Below are 20,059 nucleotides of genomic sequence, written 5' to 3' on the forward strand. Positions count from 1 at the left end.
ACTCCTTCCTGTAATTATTATTGACAAAAGTAGGCTCGTATCTTCACTACAAGAAAAATGTATACTTTATACATCAAAACTATATTTAGTTCTAACATAGTACAATTGGTATCAGCTTATGCCTCCAGTATCCCACTAATCTATTTTTCACTTGCTACTTCTGATGTATGTCTATTTACTATCTCCTCTGAATCATCCTTTCACAAAACAGAGCTGGATGAGAAACACGTGCATGCAAACACCATGCTGCTATATGATTTAAGCATGCAAATACGGCTACATTATATATACTCAGAGTTTGCACAAAGCAAATGACCTCTATTTCTGAAACTTCTGAATCCAAGTGCATATGGGAATTTCTTATAAAGTGTTGCTGTGGCTTTATACTCTGTGTTTATTATCCTAGTCTATCACCACTACACACACAGGGGCTCACTGTTTTCTGGCTGAATTCTTACTTCTTGTAAGATTACCTAAAGTGATACCAAATACTACAGTTGGTCTCAAAGTCCAGTCAGTGAATTAATTACCTTGAGCTTACTCCCATCCAGCTGAAGGAGATGCTCCCCGTTAATGTTTTGGGCACTGAATTCAGAAACATACTGTTCAAGGTTTAGGCTCATTAACCAGTGGGAAACCTGCTGCACGCTCCACTCCTGAACAGCACGACTCTGACACTGAACGTGCTTAGGAGACTGTCCATCGTCAAGGATCTGTGACAAAAACATGCTGGATTATTATTAAAAGGGTAACACAGATGAATAACAACATTTTTCTGTACAAACCACCAGAATCAGAGCAGAAGTATCTGTATTATCTTTATACTACAATAACAACAACTTCACACCGCTGTATTACATCTGTATCTAACCAGATATCTAAGAATTGGTATCTATAAATAGAAGAAGAAAAAGAACTAGCATTCCTTTTAACCCAAACAGGAACTGAAATGGCCAGGTGGCACAATTCAAAACAGATATGCTCCCACTCCCTTGCAAGATTTCTATCCTTCAAATTAGAATGTTTGTAAAGGATTCAATGAATTCTGCATTCCACTTCCTGGGCTCAGTCACAGATCTTTATGATGTGTTTAAGCTATAAAACAAGAAATTTGAGGAAGAAGACCCCTTCAGAAAACCACTCTAAAGTTCAAAGTGATGACATCAAACAGCTGTGAACAGTGAAACGGATACTATCTATGGAAGACTATGAGATGACACAGAGGAGTGGTAAGGAACACACAGCTATCCCACAGCCCTGATCCTTCATGTTGTGCTGCTGCTGCTGCTGTGGAGAGCACAAACACAGCACCTGGAGGGGCAGGTGGGGCATCAGCTGCTGGAGCAGCTCCATATCCCTGCTCTGCCACCTTATTCCAGCCAGGGGTATGCCACTGGGGCCTGGAACAAAAGCTACTCTGCCCCAGCAGTGGTCAGCAAAGCAGCTGCTACAGGCTGCAGCAGCTGTCTGCTGTTACAGCAGCTTTTACACTGGGTTAGATGATTCTGGGAGCTCTCAGCTTTCGGCTGTCCAGTTCTCAGGGCTGGGAAAAAGATGATTTAAGCCCTATCTTTTTCTTCTCCTATCACCAGCAGGAGCTCAGGGCCGCTCATGCTTGGCCTGGTGGATTTGCTCTGACACTGACCCTCCTCCTCCTTCCAGCATACTGCAAAAACTGCAATTTGTTATGGCCTTGAAAACTCTTAGCAGAAAGGAGAGGGGAGCTCAAGAGAAGGAGAGAGGAGCCAGTGACATCTGTATGTTCTGCTCGAACAAGGGGGTTTGCCACACAACACCATAAAACAAGAAATGTGAATCTGCAAATGAGACGACACATTGCCACGCGATGGTCACACAATTCACCACAACAGCACACTAGTATCTCACCTCATCATCAATCATATCCAGGCTCTGAGTGAGGGAGCAACAAAGAAATGGGAAAGAAAAGCATTATAGAAACAAAATACAGAACATGTAACAGCATGTAAAAGTTCAGGCAAGGGCAGCACCAAGATTTGCAAACAGATATGGCTACTCAAAACCAAAGAGATTTCTTTAAAAAAAATTATTTCCAGAAGCAGAGAGGTTATGTTGAAAGCTCAACACACACATGATTTGGCAGCTAAACCTGAGACTGTGTCAATGAAACCCCCTTGGAGTTCCTGGTCTTGACACCCTAGAACCAGTGGGAACCTTCCTGATGGCTCCAATGCCAAGAGCAAAAGCTCCTCAATTAAAGAAGAACAACCTGCAAGAACTGGGTTACCTCCCCACCCTTTCATTTTTATCATCTCTTTCAAATAACCATGTCAGATCTGCCAGAAAAGCCTGAGCAAAGGAGCTCTTGCAGCAATATGCTATGAAGGGCTGAAGAGCTGTGCTGGCCTAATCCCCTGCCAGGGTGGTTGCGGAGGTTTCCACTGCAGCTTTTGCTGAACACACTGCCTGATTTGGAGGCTGCAATTTGGCACACAGCAGAGGATGGTTAAACACATTCATTTTTATAGACCTGTTCAGGCTTGGTATTTTAGAAGTGATAGAGAGCTGAACAAGCAAAATGAAAGCATTTTCAAGCTTCTACTTCAAGAACACTGGGAACAGGGCATTGTCACAATAAAATACATAATATAAGGGGAGTGAAACATGGTAAGTGAATGGAATGTATTATCAAGATAGTAGTAATACTAAATAAAGTGTCAATGATTACTTTGTTGTTTTCAGGAATTCATAGGATATACAGACCTGTCTGCACTCTCCTACAACACAACTTTTTGCCCTTTATTGCCTGCAGTAAGTAACCTCTAAAGAACAGTTGGGTTTGTAGACTTGCATTTTGGCAAACAGGGTTGCATGGAACAGCTCTCATTCTTTAAACCCATGCAAAGCATGCAAGCAGTAACAGAACAAACCTAACCATCATGAAAAAAAAAAAGACATAGATACTTCAAGTTCCTCCTCTTCTAGAAAAAAAAACCCTGGCTCAAACCTCATACAAAAAATGTGAAGTTCTTACAGAGTGTTTATAAAAGCACAAAGGCACAGGTTTATTGAGTCCACAGGACCCATTGTCAGTTACTGCCAAATTGTGCAAATTCACTGACAACTGAGTTACAAAATTAGTATCTTAAGTATTTTCAGCATCTTATGTTCTGCTCAATTGTGTCACCAATTTACAGGGTTAGGAACGCTTTTTCACATTAGCATTGTTCGAAAAAACTCTGGTTTGAAGTAACTGAATTCAAATCCACTGTGCAAAGCAAGCACAAAGAATGCAAACTGGATTAACACAAATATGTGCTAATCAATATACATACATTCAAGTACAGTAACACACAACTAGTGCATGTACAGGTCATTATTATTTTAATGTACCGGGGTAAAAATTAGTCTAGGTGAAGGTGCCTTATATCTCAACTATATTTACCAAACCATGTTGCCTGTTTATTATCTCAAAATTGTCTTAATTATGTCTAGTTTAGTGTATGTATATGTATCTATGGGTCCACATATACATATTTACAATGTAGGAAAATGTATTGAAATATGTGAGGATATAGCATCTCTTAGAAAACCAACTGCATTCTACTTTCCTACCATAATACCATAGGACCTTTATTTCAAGTCATTACTATAAGAACAAGAAAAATAATAATCTCAAAACCAAGATTAATTTTCTTCTCTCCTTCTACTGCCTAAATGTATCTCTTTATTACTGAAATAATTATCAAGTAAAATAGCATGGGAGAAAGACAACAATTTCCCACCTTAAACAATTTCATCAGCATACCTCATCTGACGACAGTGCTAAGGAGTGTGAGAAACCTGGCGTTTTAGGTTCTGCTCCCAAACCACTCAAATCAGCTGAACTTGTGCTGCTGGGACTGAAATCATCGTTGAATGTGAAATTCTGTGGAGAAAAAGGGGAGTTAGAATGAACAAACTATATTATACATGCATCTAAAAGGGAAACGTGCTTTCTGTCTTCCAGGTTGGCATAGTTCAGGAATGATCTCAATCATTTACCAAAACAGTTACAATACACGAGGAAGCCTAGTTTTTAGTACTGTTAATAATTATAGAATACACAGGATTTTTACCACTGTGTACTTCAAGAGACACCTTTGCCAGCTTAATTCCTCAATGAATAGAAGGGGTCTGAAAGCAACTTCCAGACTCCCTCTTAAGATTCTGTCTCTCATCCTGGAGCTAAATTACTGCTTCTGTGGGTTAATCACTAGCATTCTACTGTCCTCCAAATATTTAGGACCAGCAAAGCACAGGCAGTTGCACAAAGAATAGGACAGAGGATTAATTAGCAGAGAGAAGTGAAAACTGCTATTGAAAGAGCAAGGAGAATATCCTGTGAATCCACTTCTGAGTCCCAAATAATCTCCTATAAAAGTGAAAGGATCCTCCCTTTTTGCCTACACCTTTAGAAAAAAACTGAAAGTAAAAGAGATTTTTGGATTTTGAATGTTATTTACTGAACTAATAACCATAAAACAAATACTGGTTTTTCTTAACAATGCAATGACAAACATCACACCCTACAGCAAAAAATAGTAAAAGCATGCACATACTTCCCAGGAATACAGCAAAATTACCATCAGAAAACAAAAATCAACAAGTATTTCACATTAAAAGTGAGAACCATAAAAAACCAAAATCTATAAAAAATTAAGGACACCATGATACTCCATTTAGCTTGAATATACAGTTGATGATATGGAGACCTCTAATCTCTACTCTAACATCTAAATGAGTATCAAATTCAATTCACTTTTGATATTCAATTTAAAAAATTGATCCAAACATCAAAATGAAAAACAACACAAAAAAAGTTATCCTTTTATCCCCCTGAAAGGTATTTGACCCATCTTTTCTGCAAAGAAAAAGTATTCCAAAAATATCAAGTGTTTTGCTGGAAATCCAACTAAATATTGGTATCATGCTCTGCTTTAAAAACCTGAATAGCAGTGTAGAAACTGTTAGTTTAAGAGCCTGCAAACTTTGCAGAGAATATCAAAATGTTTTTGTGATCAGTTTTCTCACACCTACGTTTAGAATTCCTGTTCTGTTTTTCTCAACTCTTTACAGAGAAGAAAATCCAAGCAGCTTCCTTAATACACAAACTTTTAGCCCCCACAATGTTCTTAGGCCAGGAGTTCAACAGCTCTACCTCCTGTTGTGTGAAGAACATTTTTTTCTTTTTTAAGCACTCTGACTTTAATTTCAGCTCTATTTTGTGCAAACTTCAGCCTTACAATGAAATTAAGTCTTTACAATTTAATCTTCTATTGGAAAATATAAGGTAGCCAAGGCCTGCTAATAATTATGTTAGCAGGAAAAAACACCCCCCAAAACCTCAACCTAATACTAACTGTAAAAAGGAGGTGCTTTTTACCCCATCTGAAAAATATTTTTATACAATACTTGTTTAAAGGGACAAATAGGATTTACATGTCTAATCCTAATCTATCTTTTTCAAAACAAACTGGGCAACTGATCAGTTTCTCTTTAATCTTTAGAGATTCCATCTGTGGTCTTGTCTATCAAATCTGATTTGGACTGGTCAGCCTTGTGCTGCTCTCGCTACCAGGTAACACAAGCACAGCTATGACCTTGCATAGCTTGGTGCACAGCAGAAGTAAGGTATCACCAGCTTTTGGCACCAAAAGAGTAAGAAATACCTGTGGAAACTGCTATTATGTACATGTATGCGTTTGTAGAAGACAGAGAAATTAGATTCATATTCCTGTACATAAAGTTGAGAACCATATCTGTTTCTTTTTAACAGGTCAATATAAAAAGTCAACTGCTACAAGTTATAAGAAGATACAGGCAGAGAAATATTTTCCAGAAGTGAAAATAAACATGAAAAACTTAAGTATATTGCTAGAACTAAGGGTTATTTAAGGAGTTATCATGCTGAAACATTCATGCACATAGAAAGGAATCACACAGATGTATTAAATTACAATAGTTCATATTTACAGTTCAAGCATTTTCATATAGAGAATTAATTCAACATCCAGCATGCATGACAAACAGATTTCATTATTGGGGGAAAAAAGGCAGATGACTGACGGCATACAGCATTTCTTCACTTGCAAACACCTCATTTGAACATGGGTAGGTATTCCCACAATCAGTCCTGAAGAATGCAGAAAATATCTACAATTGAATACACAAATCTAGCATTTGTTCAGTGGATCCAAATGCTAATTTCCACTGGCACCACTTGCTTTTGTTATGGTACAGCACACCACAGTTAGTTTACTGAATTAATGTACATTAAGACAGAGTAAAAAGGTAGAATGTGGAATGGTACAATGACAGAGATGTTCTGTTTGAATGAACTTTTACCGTACAATGAACACCATGCACTGTTTATTGTAGTAGTCACATATTGGCCTGTTCTTTTTCCAGAAACATGAAGCCAATTATGCCACTCAACACAGTGGGAATAAGGTAGTTTTTAGTTTCTACCTTTGACCCTTTTTTAGCTGGACTTATATTTTCAGAGGAAGGTTCAGTTGAGCTTGTAGGTGATGGCAGGTTGCTAGAAGAATTGGATCCCTTGCCACTCTCTCCATACCATGTGAATGGTACACAATGTGGGAGAGAGGAGGATCGCTCTGCTAAAGATTTAGTGTTTGCTGATTTCTGCAGAAGCTCTCTGGTAGTCCTGTTTAAGAGAAAGGAGCAGGAATATGTGTTAGATTATAAAATGAGAGAAAACAAAATGCTACAGAGGCAGTTAATTTTGAAAGTGACATTCCCTGTAACTGTGTAAAGAACCGAGTGGCACGCAGCTGGTAGGGACATGCCTGAAATCTTCCTCAGCCAAAGAAGAAGTAAGTTCTTTTGATTCTTTTTCTAACTCAAGCTCTCTTAGACAACACAGACCCAGAGACAGTGGCCATCTGAAAATGCCTGTACTCCCACCGTTTGGATGTGAACCAGCTCCAGTCAAGAAGCCACATGTGTTGGTGCATTTCTGAGCCCCAGTGGTATCTCAGCATGATTAAATAGATTAGACTCAGCACTGATCCAAGTGGGCTCTGGTTCCCAGAGAAGCTCTGGCTTGGATTTTGAGCACCGGCAGAATGAATCAGGTCTCTCTGTAGCCATCTATGGAGATGTGACTTTGTTAAAACAGCTAAATACTGATAGAGTAATATTATATTGATTTTAAAGTTATTAAATACAAAAAATATTAATATAGGAAAAGGAAAGAAACACCAAAGTGATATTATCATCTTCTCTCTTTCTAGTAACAAAGATTGCAATCACGGCGAAGGTAACAGTTATAAAATGCCTAAATTATTTGCTAAATATGTCAACAGAACAGTATGTAAATTAAAAATAACTATGCAAAGTGTCTGCCTCAGAGAACTTAATGCATCTGTCATATTCTCGTATTATTTATATCAATGTAAAGTAAAAGTTTCAGATCATTAAACTTACTGCTCTTAGAAGCCACCAGTAAATTGTACATATGTAAATCTCCCTCGCCTCAACATCTACCTTCTGGATAGCTTCTAAATTATTAACATAATGACTAGAGCTTTGTATATTGTGAAGCCTCTTTTCTGTATGGATGAAACTGAGTTTGTCAAAGGTCCCCCACCCATGGAAGCAGAAGAAGAATCCTCTCTCCCTTTAGCTAGATAAAGAAAGGTAGATGTATTTGATTCAGTCCTGTACTACTCTCATCCTCTAATCATGCTTGAAAGCAGAACGAAAAACAAAATTATGTTGCCCAAATCACCCAGCTTCAGGCAGGGGAATATATGCTTCTTACTTAAATGGGAAATCTTTTATACATGTAACATTAGTGGAAGTCTTAGGAAATAATTCTGGATTTTATTTACACATCCTGGGTGCAAATTTTTGGCAAGGGGAAAATAATGCATGCAACATCCATGTGACAGTGTGATTAATTCTACATCAAGTAGTTGCTCTAATGGACATAATTATAACAAGATCTTTTGATCATCATCTTCCTTCTTTCAAAGAGCTTATACAGCTTTGGACTATAGAGAAAACATTTCTTCTGAGGCAAATTCTTTGGTGTTAGTAACAAAGGAAGTGACAACAGGTGTTAAAAAAGTTATGATGAAATAATACAGTTAACAGAAGCACAGTGAGAAATACAAACACTTAGGAATTCTGACTTTGAAAGCAGTATCAAACTTTGCTTTTAGTAACAGTATCTGAACTCAGAAATATTAACAAATAATACAAATAACTGATTTATCAAATGGTCTAATAAACAACTGATATCTCTACGCTGAGATCTGCTTTCTCTAAAGGAAGATACCTATGGGATTTCACAAATGTCTGTAACATACTATGCTGGTATACAAGTTCTTCCAGACAAGTATACATTCATTTCCCCTACCCTGTGGCTTGGTACTTAAATGCTACATGATGTTTAAACTGCCTTACAGCAGTGAATATCACTAACTCCAGGTCACACTGCAAGCAGACAGGTCAGTGGAACCGACTGGAAAAGGTTTTCTGACACCAGTGCAGAGGCGATGACGACTGCCTAAGATCACTGAAGATACTTGCAGGACACAAATGTACAAACGGATGCTGAGACAGAACACTGCACTTCAGTACAGTGTGACTGAGGGAGTAAGTAAGAAGTCTGAGTTTTCTTTTGTTTCTCTGATTTTATGGAGTTACACAATATACTTGTCACTGGGTCTCCATAATAGACTGTAAGCAAAACACAAATGGCAACATACTGGTTTTCTACCACAATGATTTTCTGAGTAGCATTCAAAGTTTGCTTTCTTCTGATAGCTCTTTTATCATGTAGGTGTTCTTTTGCATTGTTTTAAATGCAGAGAGTTTTTGAGTTGCTATGTCCTTTCTAGACTTTTAGAACGTATTAAGATTGCTTAGCACTCCTGACATTAACTTGCCTTTCATACCTGGAACTAGGTATCACCCCTTGTAGCTGTGATCTTGTCAGACTCAGTACGTGAGGTCCGACACATGAGGAGAGACCTTCAGTAAAAATCTACATTTTTGCAGGAAAGATTGCTTCCTGCCATTTTGAACATTCATTTATTCAGAGTTCAGATGCTGGTGATGTGGTCCCATCAGATCTCACAAGGAATTTACAATTCCTTCCCTGAGAGCTGGTGATGTGACAAATGCAGCCAGCATTTTTCCTTATCTATTTTCAACTTATGATGTTCATCTTCAGAAACAAAACCTTCTGAAAGCATTCCTGATGTGGATGCCATGAAGCTGCAGTGAACAACTGTTGCCCGCCCATCCTCTCTTTGAGGGTTTTTTCAAAAAAATATCATAAAATCATAGAATGGTTTGGGTTGGAAGGGACTTTAAAGATCACCTAGTTCCAACCCCCCTGCCATGGGCAGGGACACCTTCCACTAGACCAGGTTGCTCAAAGCCCCGTCCAACCTGGCCTTGAACACTGCCAGGGAGGGGGCAGCCACAGCTTCTCTGGGAAACCTGTGCCAGTGTCTTGCCACCCTCACAGTAAATAATTTCTTCCTTAAATCTAATCTAAATCTACTCTCTTTCAGTTCAAAACTGTTACCCCTCATCCTATCACTATAATCCCTGATAAAGAGTCCCTCCCCATCTTTCTGTAGGCCCCCTTTAAAGTGGAATATGTGGAATTGTGTCAAGATTTCTGGTTCATGGGTATTATTAACTGACTGTGTGTGCATCTTGTAGGCCAAATCTGATAACCTATTTGTTCAAATCCTATTAGTGGATGCAACAGTAGTAGTGATGCCATGACATTGTAAGCCTCCATGTATTTTTAGATCAGATGTTAGTCTTTAGTTAAGAAATCCAGGTTTGTAAGATCAGAAGGTTATCTCAAAGCTTAACATTTATAACAGTGGGACTGTTAATGTTCCCATCTGCTAGGATGATGAGGTTTTTCCAGTATTTCTGGCATATAATTTCTGGCACATCCTCAATCTTTCACCCATACCTACTGCCATAGGTCACCCTAAGAGCTTCTTTCTCTTTCCGCTTCTTGCCCTTGTTTGAACTCCTTCTCAAGGGAGCCCTATAAGAATATTAGAAAACATCAGGAAACAGCTTTGAAATTTTACTTTTAATCCTTTTAATGAAAAAAAAAAAATTATTTTAAATAACAAAATGCTTACCCAAGATCTGCAAGTTTTCGCTTTAGTTTTTCTGTATGCCCTATAGTAGGGCTAGTTGTTCTTGCTGCCTGAGCACATGCGGCACCATCTAGGATACATTTGTACACGGAAGAATGTACATTATTATTTTTAATTGCTACTTATAGATATTCCACTTTCCATCCAGAACAGTTTGTGTATCTTTTCATAATTAGATATACATACATGTACATGTGTGTGAGTACACAATTTAGGTGAATTCTTCTCAGTTTTAAGAAGATGGTGTGAAGAGGAATAAAAATAAATAAATACTTTCAGAATTTGAAAATACACAGGAATATTATTTTAATTGAAGAAAATGGAAAGTTCATTTTGGTTGAGTTTTAATGCTATGTAGTAAGGCAAATAACACAAAGATTTACATGTAAACATTTCAGTGAATCCATTTTTAAACTCAGCAGTAGCTGCTTAAGTTTTCTTTTACAGAATTCATTTGGTATGTATGTTTTACTTCCAAATTGACTCCTGAAATGCTTTCTTGAACTTTGGAGCCAAGAGTACCTTTTATGATGGACATGTTATCTCTTTAGCTTGAACATTTTTGTTAAAATAAAACATTTAGCTTCAATTCCAACCATTCTGAATTAAAAAAAGAGTTAAAAATATCTTAGTTAATAAATTTGCCCTGAGACATCTACCAGTTTTTGATCTCTTTTACAAACACTGTTAAAGCCGAAAGAGAAAACAGCCTGATGTACCTATAAAGCCAAAACAATGAATCTGAGTCTGCAAAACATCCTGTAAAATCTATATGGATGTTAAAAAAACCCACACAGCAGTTGAAAAATTCAGTTTCTGTGATTGTTAAACATAAAGAGTGTCCCCAAATACTCTAGAGAAAGCAACTGAAGGTCAGTCAGTCATGTCACTTGCGGTTTGGTGACTTTTAGAGTGTGACCGCAGACGTACAGTAACTTTTAACTGAAAACACTTCTGCGTTTGTGGATCTCTCCTACCAGAGCTGATATAAATCAAGCCCTCAGAATTAACCCAAAATACCACAGATCTACCACAGGACAGTTGGCCGTGTGTATAGAACTTTGTACATTGCTCTGTGGATAACACTTGGCCAAGTTTCCATTCAAGTAACAAATTCAATGCACAGCTGGTTCACAGATCATGGGAAAAGCAGGAAAATAAGCCTCTTGCAATGCCCACAGTCTAAAAGCCATACTATTTCTACCAACATAAGTCCTTATGTTAAAAAAAAAAATCAAAACCAAACATTTAAGAACAACTCACAAGTAACCTCATGCCAAAAAAACTAACCAAACAAAAGTAACATGAAGCATGACAAAAGCAAGGCAAAGCCTCCTGAGAAGAAATTAATTCCCCAGAGAAGGAATGGGGAGAACTTTAGGTTCTTTAATAAGTCCTTAACTTAAGACATCAATTTAATCAGCTAATCAGTTAATCAACATCAATTTAATAAGTCATCTCAGGGTGATGCACACTTTGCATCAACCCTACACTCTGCACACTCTTCTCCTGTCTCCTCTTATGGTTTCTCTTTCACTTTTAATGCGTACTTCTCATTTAACCGCTGTCAAAATTGCCACTTTCAAGAACAGAAGTTGTAATGTTTATTTTCACTATAGCTATACACAGGTAAGTGAGGATTGAGGGTTAGTGGGCAGTGGGCTTTTTTGAGAAACTTCTTAATGACAGTAAATGAAACTATAAGGTTTGCTGCTTTGTTGGTGGGCAAATAATGAAAGCACTTAGTAGCTGGAGGTTTTGCTGCTGTTGTAAAAGAAATAATCTGGAGAGCTCAGCCATATGTAGCAGCCACCTGGTATGGCAAATTTCTGTTTGGGTTCTTGTGTCACTATGCACCCACTCACATGCACCTTGGCTCAGCCAAGGCACTCTGAATAATGACAATTTTCCGGGGAAAACATTCATGCTGGCTATGGGATACAGTGGAAGACGGATGGGCTAAGTCCCAAAACCAGCTGCAGTAGCAGAGTAGATTTGAATCTACAGGGTCTTGCACGCCTGGAGGTACGCAGCGCTTGGCACATGGCAGGGGCCACTAACCAGGGCTGCAGGCGACCTGCCCAGGCAGTAGGGGACTTTGACCACCCTGGATGGGCACATCTTCCCTAAGTCCTTGTAGTTCTTCAGAGAGAATGAGGGAGAGACGGTTCCTCAGAATAAATCACACAGAAGCTGTTTAATCCATCACTTTCAGCCTCAAGGAGCTGGTGTAAATAATCTAGCGCTGATGGATATGAAAGGAGACTAGACCTAACTTTCTTTCCCAAGGTCACAAAACAGTTGTAGCCAGGTCACATCAGCAGAGTATTGCTCACAGGGGTCATCTCAGCTGCCTTGTCAAAGGATGCTGTTGCACAAAACAGGCAGAACTGAAGAAAATAAATTAGTCATACACATAGATGAAAAAGTTGTGCTTAAAAGATGAACAAGCAAAATTTCTTATTGTTTTGCAATGAAACTGATCTCATGCTATTTCAGCTCTTCCCACAACACTGCAGGATCTCATAAGAAAAATAAAAGACGAGTGGAGCTTGCCAACACTCACTTTTGCTAATGAGAGATTATTCAATGGACATATATCCACAGATGTGCTCTCTTTCCATCTCTAAAAAAACCCTACCTGAACACACAGAACAAATACAATTGCCCTTTCTATTTCCTGACCTGTAGGAGTTTGACAGCCAAATTAATAATCAATTAAAATAGTATCATTACAACATGTGTTGCCAAACAACTGTTTTAGGATCTTTCTACTTTGTAGGACTTATTAAATGCAAATTTTCCACTTGAAACAAAATTGCTCTGGTTTAACTCTCATGTACTCATAAGAATCTGGATACATTTGAAACCATTGGTTGTTTACTTAATGATCACAGTGGGGAAAGCATGACACCAATATTTAGACAGAGATTATTTTTCAAACCTGAATTGGAAGGAGCGACCCAGTGGGTGGAATATAATACCCTATTCCTTACACTATAAGGCTAGTATCCTCTAAATCTTTATCAAAATATTTTTCATACATCAGTTGGAAATGCAGGATTTATAACTTCATTGATAAACCAATCATACACTCAGGGTGAACTATGCGTTTTATCATGTATTTTAGCTTATGTGACAGAGAATGCAAGGTGCATAGCTAGGAATGCTGAATGTACCTTAACCAGGTATGATTGCATCATGTTTTATCCAGCTTACATTTAAAGAAGCTAAATTAAATAAATAATAGTGTAGCCAACCTCCCCAACAAATTACTTGATTTCTTTTTTCTGTAAATGAAGAGTCTCCAGACATTAACCTCTTGTTTAATCCAGACAATGGTGCCTCTCAGAAATGAAAAGCTAAAATCTGTTATTCTTGCTTTACACTCCCTTCCCCACCCTCCAAAAAAAGCACCTAGCAGTGCCAAAATCACATAATTCAAGTAAGTACACTGTGCTAAACATGTTTCTTCTAATACAGAAATGTCCCAAGGTCCAATAGTTTTGGTTTTTTAAAACAAAATACAAGATTTTCTTAAAGGCAACTTCCCCCTAGCTTTTTCAGTGAGTTCTAAGAAAGAAAAAAAAAGAAAGGAAGCAGTTCCAGATCTCATTTTAAACTTTGTTCTTTTCTTATACCATCATACAAAATCATTTGTAATATTTTACTTCCAGGTAGACAAAAGAAGTTATGATATGATGGCCTTCTAGTTGCTAAGGTCCTTCTACACAACAAAAGTTCATAAAGTAGATGTAAGTGAGCAAAATGATGCATCAATTTATTGTAAAAAATAGTAATACCTTTATCCTGTAAAATATTCCTGCCAGCTGGGTGATGCAAAGGAGATGCTTCAGAGCTGTGCCCAGATTTTGAAGGAGAGGAAAGTGGAGTGTCTCCCCGAGCATGCAGGGAAAGGACACCTCCTTTGTAGTGCTGTCCTTCTTCTTGGTTCTCAGTTAGGTTGTCAAGTGAGATTGCTGCACTGCTAGCCACGGGGGAGAGGGAGGAAGCACCAGAATCTGATGCTGGTGAGGATGCTCTCATGCATAAGGGCAGTGGTGATTTTGAAATGTGCATGGGACTACTGTAACTGTTTGATGGCTGTTGGTATAAGAGATTATAAAGCAGGTTATACCATTTAGTAACCAATCAGATCAAGGTTTACTTTGAACATGCAATTCTTTTATTAATTGTTTAGCCTTCTATTTGTAAGAAACGCTTTAGCAGTTCATGCCATTACCTTTTGATATCACACACAGTGTTGTTTATTGGCATTTGCTTTCAGATTTAATTCAGAATAGGACAAAACAACGAGTGAATATCATATCGATTGTGTTAACAAATTAACAGAGAAATGCACAATTCAAGTTCCTTTCACCTTCTGTGTAAATGAAAGGACCCACTCTGCATTATAAAGCACACATAAATCAGAGAGCCCAGGATTCCTGTTAAAAAAAGAAATACAATAAAACCAAAACACCAGGTGTGCTGACTCAAAGGAGACTGGACTCGCACATGACTCAAGGACATTCATAGCATACTCGCCACAGAGAAATACATACTGCCTGTGCTACAATGAAAGGACAGACAGATGATGAAATGACTTACAGGGGCAGTCTAGCTCTCCATTGGAAGCCTGAAAGAGAGGGTAGAGTCCTTCTCACCTTTCGTTCAAGGCTGTCCTCTCCATCAGTTGAACTGATGCTGTCATACAGCCTTGTTCTAGAAGGCCTCTGCCGCTTGTTCTTCACTGAAAGCTGAGCTCGAGTCTTCAGAGCTTTGGAGTCCAGTCTCTCCGTTTCTGGTACTGCTTCATTGAAATCTGTATGGAAACATGATTTGAAGGTATTTAACAGGAGAATTTTTCACTTCTTTTTCCTAAGACAGGACTGTAATTGCGAGTGCATGTACTTTGCATGTTTTACTTGTACCTGTAACTTCATAACTGTTAAAGTATCCATGAAAAAAAAAAGGTTAGTTGCACAAACCATCAACAGGTTTATCTATACAGATCCAGTAAGTGCATAGCAAAGAACCAACTGCAAATATTTAAAATTCAACAAATGACTGCCACTGTTATGTGAAGGACCACAGAAAAACAGCTGTACTAGCCCAGAAAGCAGGTCCATTTAGACTCACTCAGAGGGACTTGCATGTGCTTGGCCTGAAGAGAGTTCTCCTTCATCAGGGGATAAAGCAAAAGTGTCCTCGTCTCACTGCTCTCTGACATACATTTCCAAGCATCTGGATGAATATACCAATTTAGACCCAGGGTACCAATTCCTTTATCCCTATTCCTGCTGTTTTAAGCCACTGGAGAAGGAGGGACGGGACAGCTGCCCCATTAAGCATCTCCCTTATAACTTCACCAGTTTTGCATGCTGCTTGTATAATTACAGAAGAAATATGTCCTCAAGCTGCTCTACATTTTATCATAATCAGAATGATTACAAAAATTTAAAGAACATGACTTGTTCTCTCCTGTACTGAATGTCCCCCAAAATAACCTTGCACAATATGTGCAAATTATAAGAAAGCAACATCTGTAGTCAGTAGTGCACAGAGTGACACAGATAGTATCCAAATAATCAGATAACCATTTGTGATTGTGATTCACAGGATGATGAAACAAGCGCTAAACTCATTCCTTTGGACCTATAGTGAAACACGTTGCTTACTCTATCACACCGTCCCTCTCAAGAGGGGACAGCAGAGAGGAATCCCAGTCCTCCTCTGAGGTCATCTGTTGTTCAAAGTTCTATGTGACAATACAAATAAGGTGCCCCAATTGTTCACCCCAATCCTTCTGCAAGTAAAAGAATCTTTTTATTAGTACCTGGCAGCTTCATTTGTTACTTCCTTCCTTGATGCACTGTCCTCAGAACCATTATCTCCTCTTGTAGATTCTTTTCTCTTTTACTCAGAGTACCTTCAAACTCTTGAAATTTACATAAACTCAGATAAACTTAAGTAAAACAATTTTGCCAGCACCAACCATTGAGGTCCCTCATACAAACAGATTGATATGAGTGACCTAACACAAACACAGCCTTGCCTCACTTTCACTTGGATCACATCAGAAGACACTCTGCCAAGCCCCTTTCCTTAAGCAGGAGTCTGGAGGATGCGATCATTACTGTGATTATCATCATCTACTGCAGTTTTTCCAGTTTCAGCTTTCTAACAGCAACACATTTTGGCAAAATCATTAGCAAGGTAATGTCACAGCTTTGCAGGAAGAATCTGTGAGTGCTGAATAAATTCTGACTGCAACCAGTCATCAGTGATGTTGCATAAAGTTTATCATGGCAGTGAAAGTGAAATTAAATTAATCCCCTTGAATCACAGCTGTTCAAGGCAGGAATGGGAAGGCCATGATTTGTACAAGAGAAAAGGGACTCTGGTTTTCCCTGATTAGAGAAACAACTATATTGTGTGGAGCAGGACATGGACTGTTACATCTGTCATCCTGGTCTAATAGCTCAGAAACTCTCTGAGAGATCTGTAGTAAGGTGGCAGAAATTATCCCACAAAGCCCAACAGAGTCACCAGAAGTTCTGGGTGAAAGTGAGATGTACTCTTACTCTCCCACTTCTTAACTATACAAAGTTGCTGTATTTGCTGAACATACGGGGTTTGTGCAAATGTCTTCTACCATATGTACTTTAAAAAAACAAAATGGAAAAAAAAAAAACAACAAACCCCAGTGCTGCATTATTTTCATACACCATCAGAGGAGAGCTGGACACTATTACTCTCATGCTTACTTACTGCTGTCTTTGTACATTTAATTTTCTGCTGGAAAAATCATGAAAACCTATTTCTTCGGTTTTGAAGGGAAAGCAGTTTCAGATCTTTTCCCTCTCATCTACTGCTCAAACATCATTATGTGATACAGGAAAACCAGAGGAATATTTAATATAAAAACCGGAACAATTAAACCATCTTACCTGTCTAGGTTCAAAGCCACCCTATTCCTGAATGTCTTGTGAGGAAAGTATACTAAACACTTCATATATGTATTGCTGCTACAAACAGAGCTAACATAACTGCACTTTTCCTAGCTATTAACCACTCAAATGAAGTCTGAGTATTTCAGCAAATTTAACATTTTACAAAGCTATAGTAAGACAAAACATATTTCAAAAGGTGTTTTTGCATTTTACACCAGAAAAGGAACAGATTCTTTATGGTTTTAAGTTTTCCTGGCCCCAGTCCTCATAGTACAAATCAAATCAGAATGCATTAAATTTATTTACTTGTCTAAGTACTGCATTCATAACATGCCAATTAATTAGAAGCTGATCTTAGATATTTTTGCTTTAAACAAATACAAATGGAGACACCGTAGCCTCACTGAAACCAATAAAGAAACTCCGACCAACTCGAGCAAAGCTGAGGTTTTTCTCATTGCTTTCCATGCCATCCTGACCTTCAGTCTCAGAGAACATGATTTCACCAAAGGCAGAAGCGACTCAATGACTTGCCGAAATGGAGAGCTCTTGCTCTTCCTCCTGTTGTCACAAACCCCTGGCTCTGAATCCCCCAGGATTTGGACTGCAGCTTGCTGATTCAAATGACTGACCCAGCAGAAACTATACAATTTCAGCCTGACACTCTAACCTCTTCCCCTCTTAGTCAGTTTTCTGGGTTTTTTTTTTAGTGAATTGGTGTGTGCACAGAAGTGTGTAACGTGGGAAAAGGGCAATGGAAGAAGCAGAACCAGGTGGCTGGACAAAGGCAGGGATGGGATGGGGTCTCCCATTTCAATAGTAATGATCTGTTACATCAGCTCAAACTGTCTTGAAATCAGAGCCACAGATTGAGTTAGTATGCCAGTAAATTACTGAGGCGTAAGATTCATTCAAACTCGTTTTTATTTTTGAAGATTTATGTTGTCTTAAAGCACTGCAAAGACTTCTAGTACCATGTTTGCTTTGCCTCCTTGTGTAAGAGTTAAATTCTGCATTCAGATGACACTACAGAACCATTAGCATTGTCTGACTTGTAATTATGCTTCTGCTGTAAGTACTCAATAGGATAACTGCATGTTGTCATGACTTGAACTGCTTGTATTTGTTCTTTCAGGTGTACCACTTCCATACATCCCTTCCTTTCACTGCTCAAATTATGCAAACTATAGACACAGCACTGCAACTGATTATTCACAGAAGTGGTCATATTGGCCTTGTTAAAGCAAAATACCACCCAGGCCTGGAGCTTACTGCTCCCTCCATCCCAGAGCTGGGCTGCTTACACTCAGTGGCAGCAACCTGTTGTGCCGCAGGTACGTAACCGTGGTTCAGCTTGCTGCAAAGATCTCACAAGGATCAGTAGTGGCTTCCCTCCTTCCATGTCACAGTTGCATTTAGGCTGGGCTCTCATTTTCAGGTCATGTGGATCTGTACCCCAGCCACAACCCACAGACAAACTTCCTGGCTTGCCCTCAAACCTGCCTAACCACCATGAACTTGCCTGGGATCCTGGCTGCCCCTGGTTTCCATCACTGGACCTGTCACACTTGGGTGCAGTGGGACTGGGCTGCTGTTGGGTGTCTCCGCCCAAGCTGCATGTGCTGTCACCCTCAGTCCCAGCTCCCTCTTCTGCAGAGAGCTGCCAGCCCTTGCTGCACACGCGCCCTACACGTTTCTCTAGGAATCTCCCAAGCCACTAGGGAGCCTGATAAATCTTTCACATAGAAGTAATAACAGGGTTTATTTTGCTTTTGAAGACAATGTAATTAGACTTTCTTTCAGCAGGTGTTCAACCACTTGACTCCGATAGGCTTCCATCTGAATTATTTCAGTATCACTGTGGAGAGGGTAAGAGCTCACCTGTCCTCACACTGTTTTTCCATTATATAAACTGATAGATTTCAAAATATCCTTCTGTGAACTGATGCATCCCTGGGTATCCCAAGGCATCCAGAAAGGCCACCAAATCAAAGCAGCTTGAATGGGCATTTGCACAGAGACGAGCAAATACTGTCAAAGTCAGCATCAGCACTGAACTGTTTAGATTTCAAACCACTGACTCCTTCCAGTAAATAGCTTGATTCTCTACTGCAGACACAGCTCATGACCACTAAACCAGAAAGCTACAATGCACTTTATCTGTTTTTCTGGACTCTCAGAATAAGTAATATATTTGTAAAAGAAACACAATCCTCAGGCTTTTAGTATTCCCTGGCAAAGCAAAGGAAGAACTCTCTGGATCATAATGGTTTTGATTTTCTAACTTCCATTGATGTTACTGGCAGACCCTCAAACTCAGTATGAGGTTATGGTACAGCCTGAGGAGTCGTACAGTCTGGCATGATGCTAAACACAGCCGGAGCACTTGCAGCGGCAGGGACAGCTACGTTTGTACGTATGCAACCAGCAAGTTACATCTATTACTTCTTATCAAATCAATTACCATGCAAGAATGTAATAAACATCTCAGATCACATTGAAGCAAAAAATGTACTTGGTATAATTTTAATTAAAATATATATTTACATAATCTGATTGTTTGAGGGAAGACAGACCTGCAAACCTCAAAATAAAAATTACAGGATGTGGCTGTCCCACTCCACAAACCTAATGCTGGGGCTTGATAAAGAAGTCTGTGCTATACTTGCCAAACAAAAGCCAGAAAAGAGACTGGTGCACTTGCGTGAATGTTACAAAGACGGCATGCACAGCACACTGCACCCAGAGGAACTCTGCTCACCCTGCAGACATCAGGGACATCTCCTCTGCCCTTTAGAGTTCTTCTGCACATCCACGAGTTTATCAGTAAATACATTAATTATTAGTGATTAGTACTCCTAGACAATAGGAAGTCCTTTTCTTAAAATGTTTACACAAGGGTGATATGAAGACATA

General features: G+C 38.9%; 1 protein-coding gene across 5 annotated transcripts in view; it reads right to left on the reverse strand.

Annotated features, from left to right (window-relative positions):
• PPP1R9A (protein phosphatase 1 regulatory subunit 9A) overlaps positions 1–20,059 on the reverse strand; it is a 147,546-nt gene that overhangs the window by 6,945 nt on the left and 120,542 nt on the right. Inside the window, exons 11-18 of one of the 5 annotated variants that reach the window (XM_026843249.1) lie at positions 14,855–15,012; positions 13,991–14,291; positions 10,170–10,257; positions 9,992–10,069; positions 6,490–6,688; positions 3,788–3,907; positions 1,888–1,911; positions 531–713 (exon numbers count right to left, since the gene is read on the reverse strand). In XM_026843249.1, coding sequence (XP_026699050.1) covers positions 531–713; positions 1,888–1,911; positions 3,788–3,907; positions 6,490–6,688; positions 9,992–10,069; positions 10,170–10,257; positions 13,991–14,291; positions 14,855–15,012 — 1,151 coding nt within the window. The remainder of the gene's footprint in view (positions 1–530; positions 714–1,887; positions 1,912–3,787; positions 3,908–6,489; positions 6,689–9,991; positions 10,070–10,169; positions 10,258–13,990; positions 14,292–14,854; positions 15,013–20,059) is intronic. The other 4 variants (XM_026843252.1, XM_026843250.1, XM_026843253.1 and 1 more) reach the window with 4 other exon arrangements.

Source organism: Athene cunicularia (assembly GCF_003259725.1).
Source record: "Athene cunicularia isolate RWA chromosome 2 unlocalized genomic scaffold, athCun1 chr2_part1, whole genome shotgun sequence".
Lineage (NCBI taxonomy): Eukaryota > Metazoa > Chordata > Aves > Strigiformes > Strigidae > Athene > Athene cunicularia.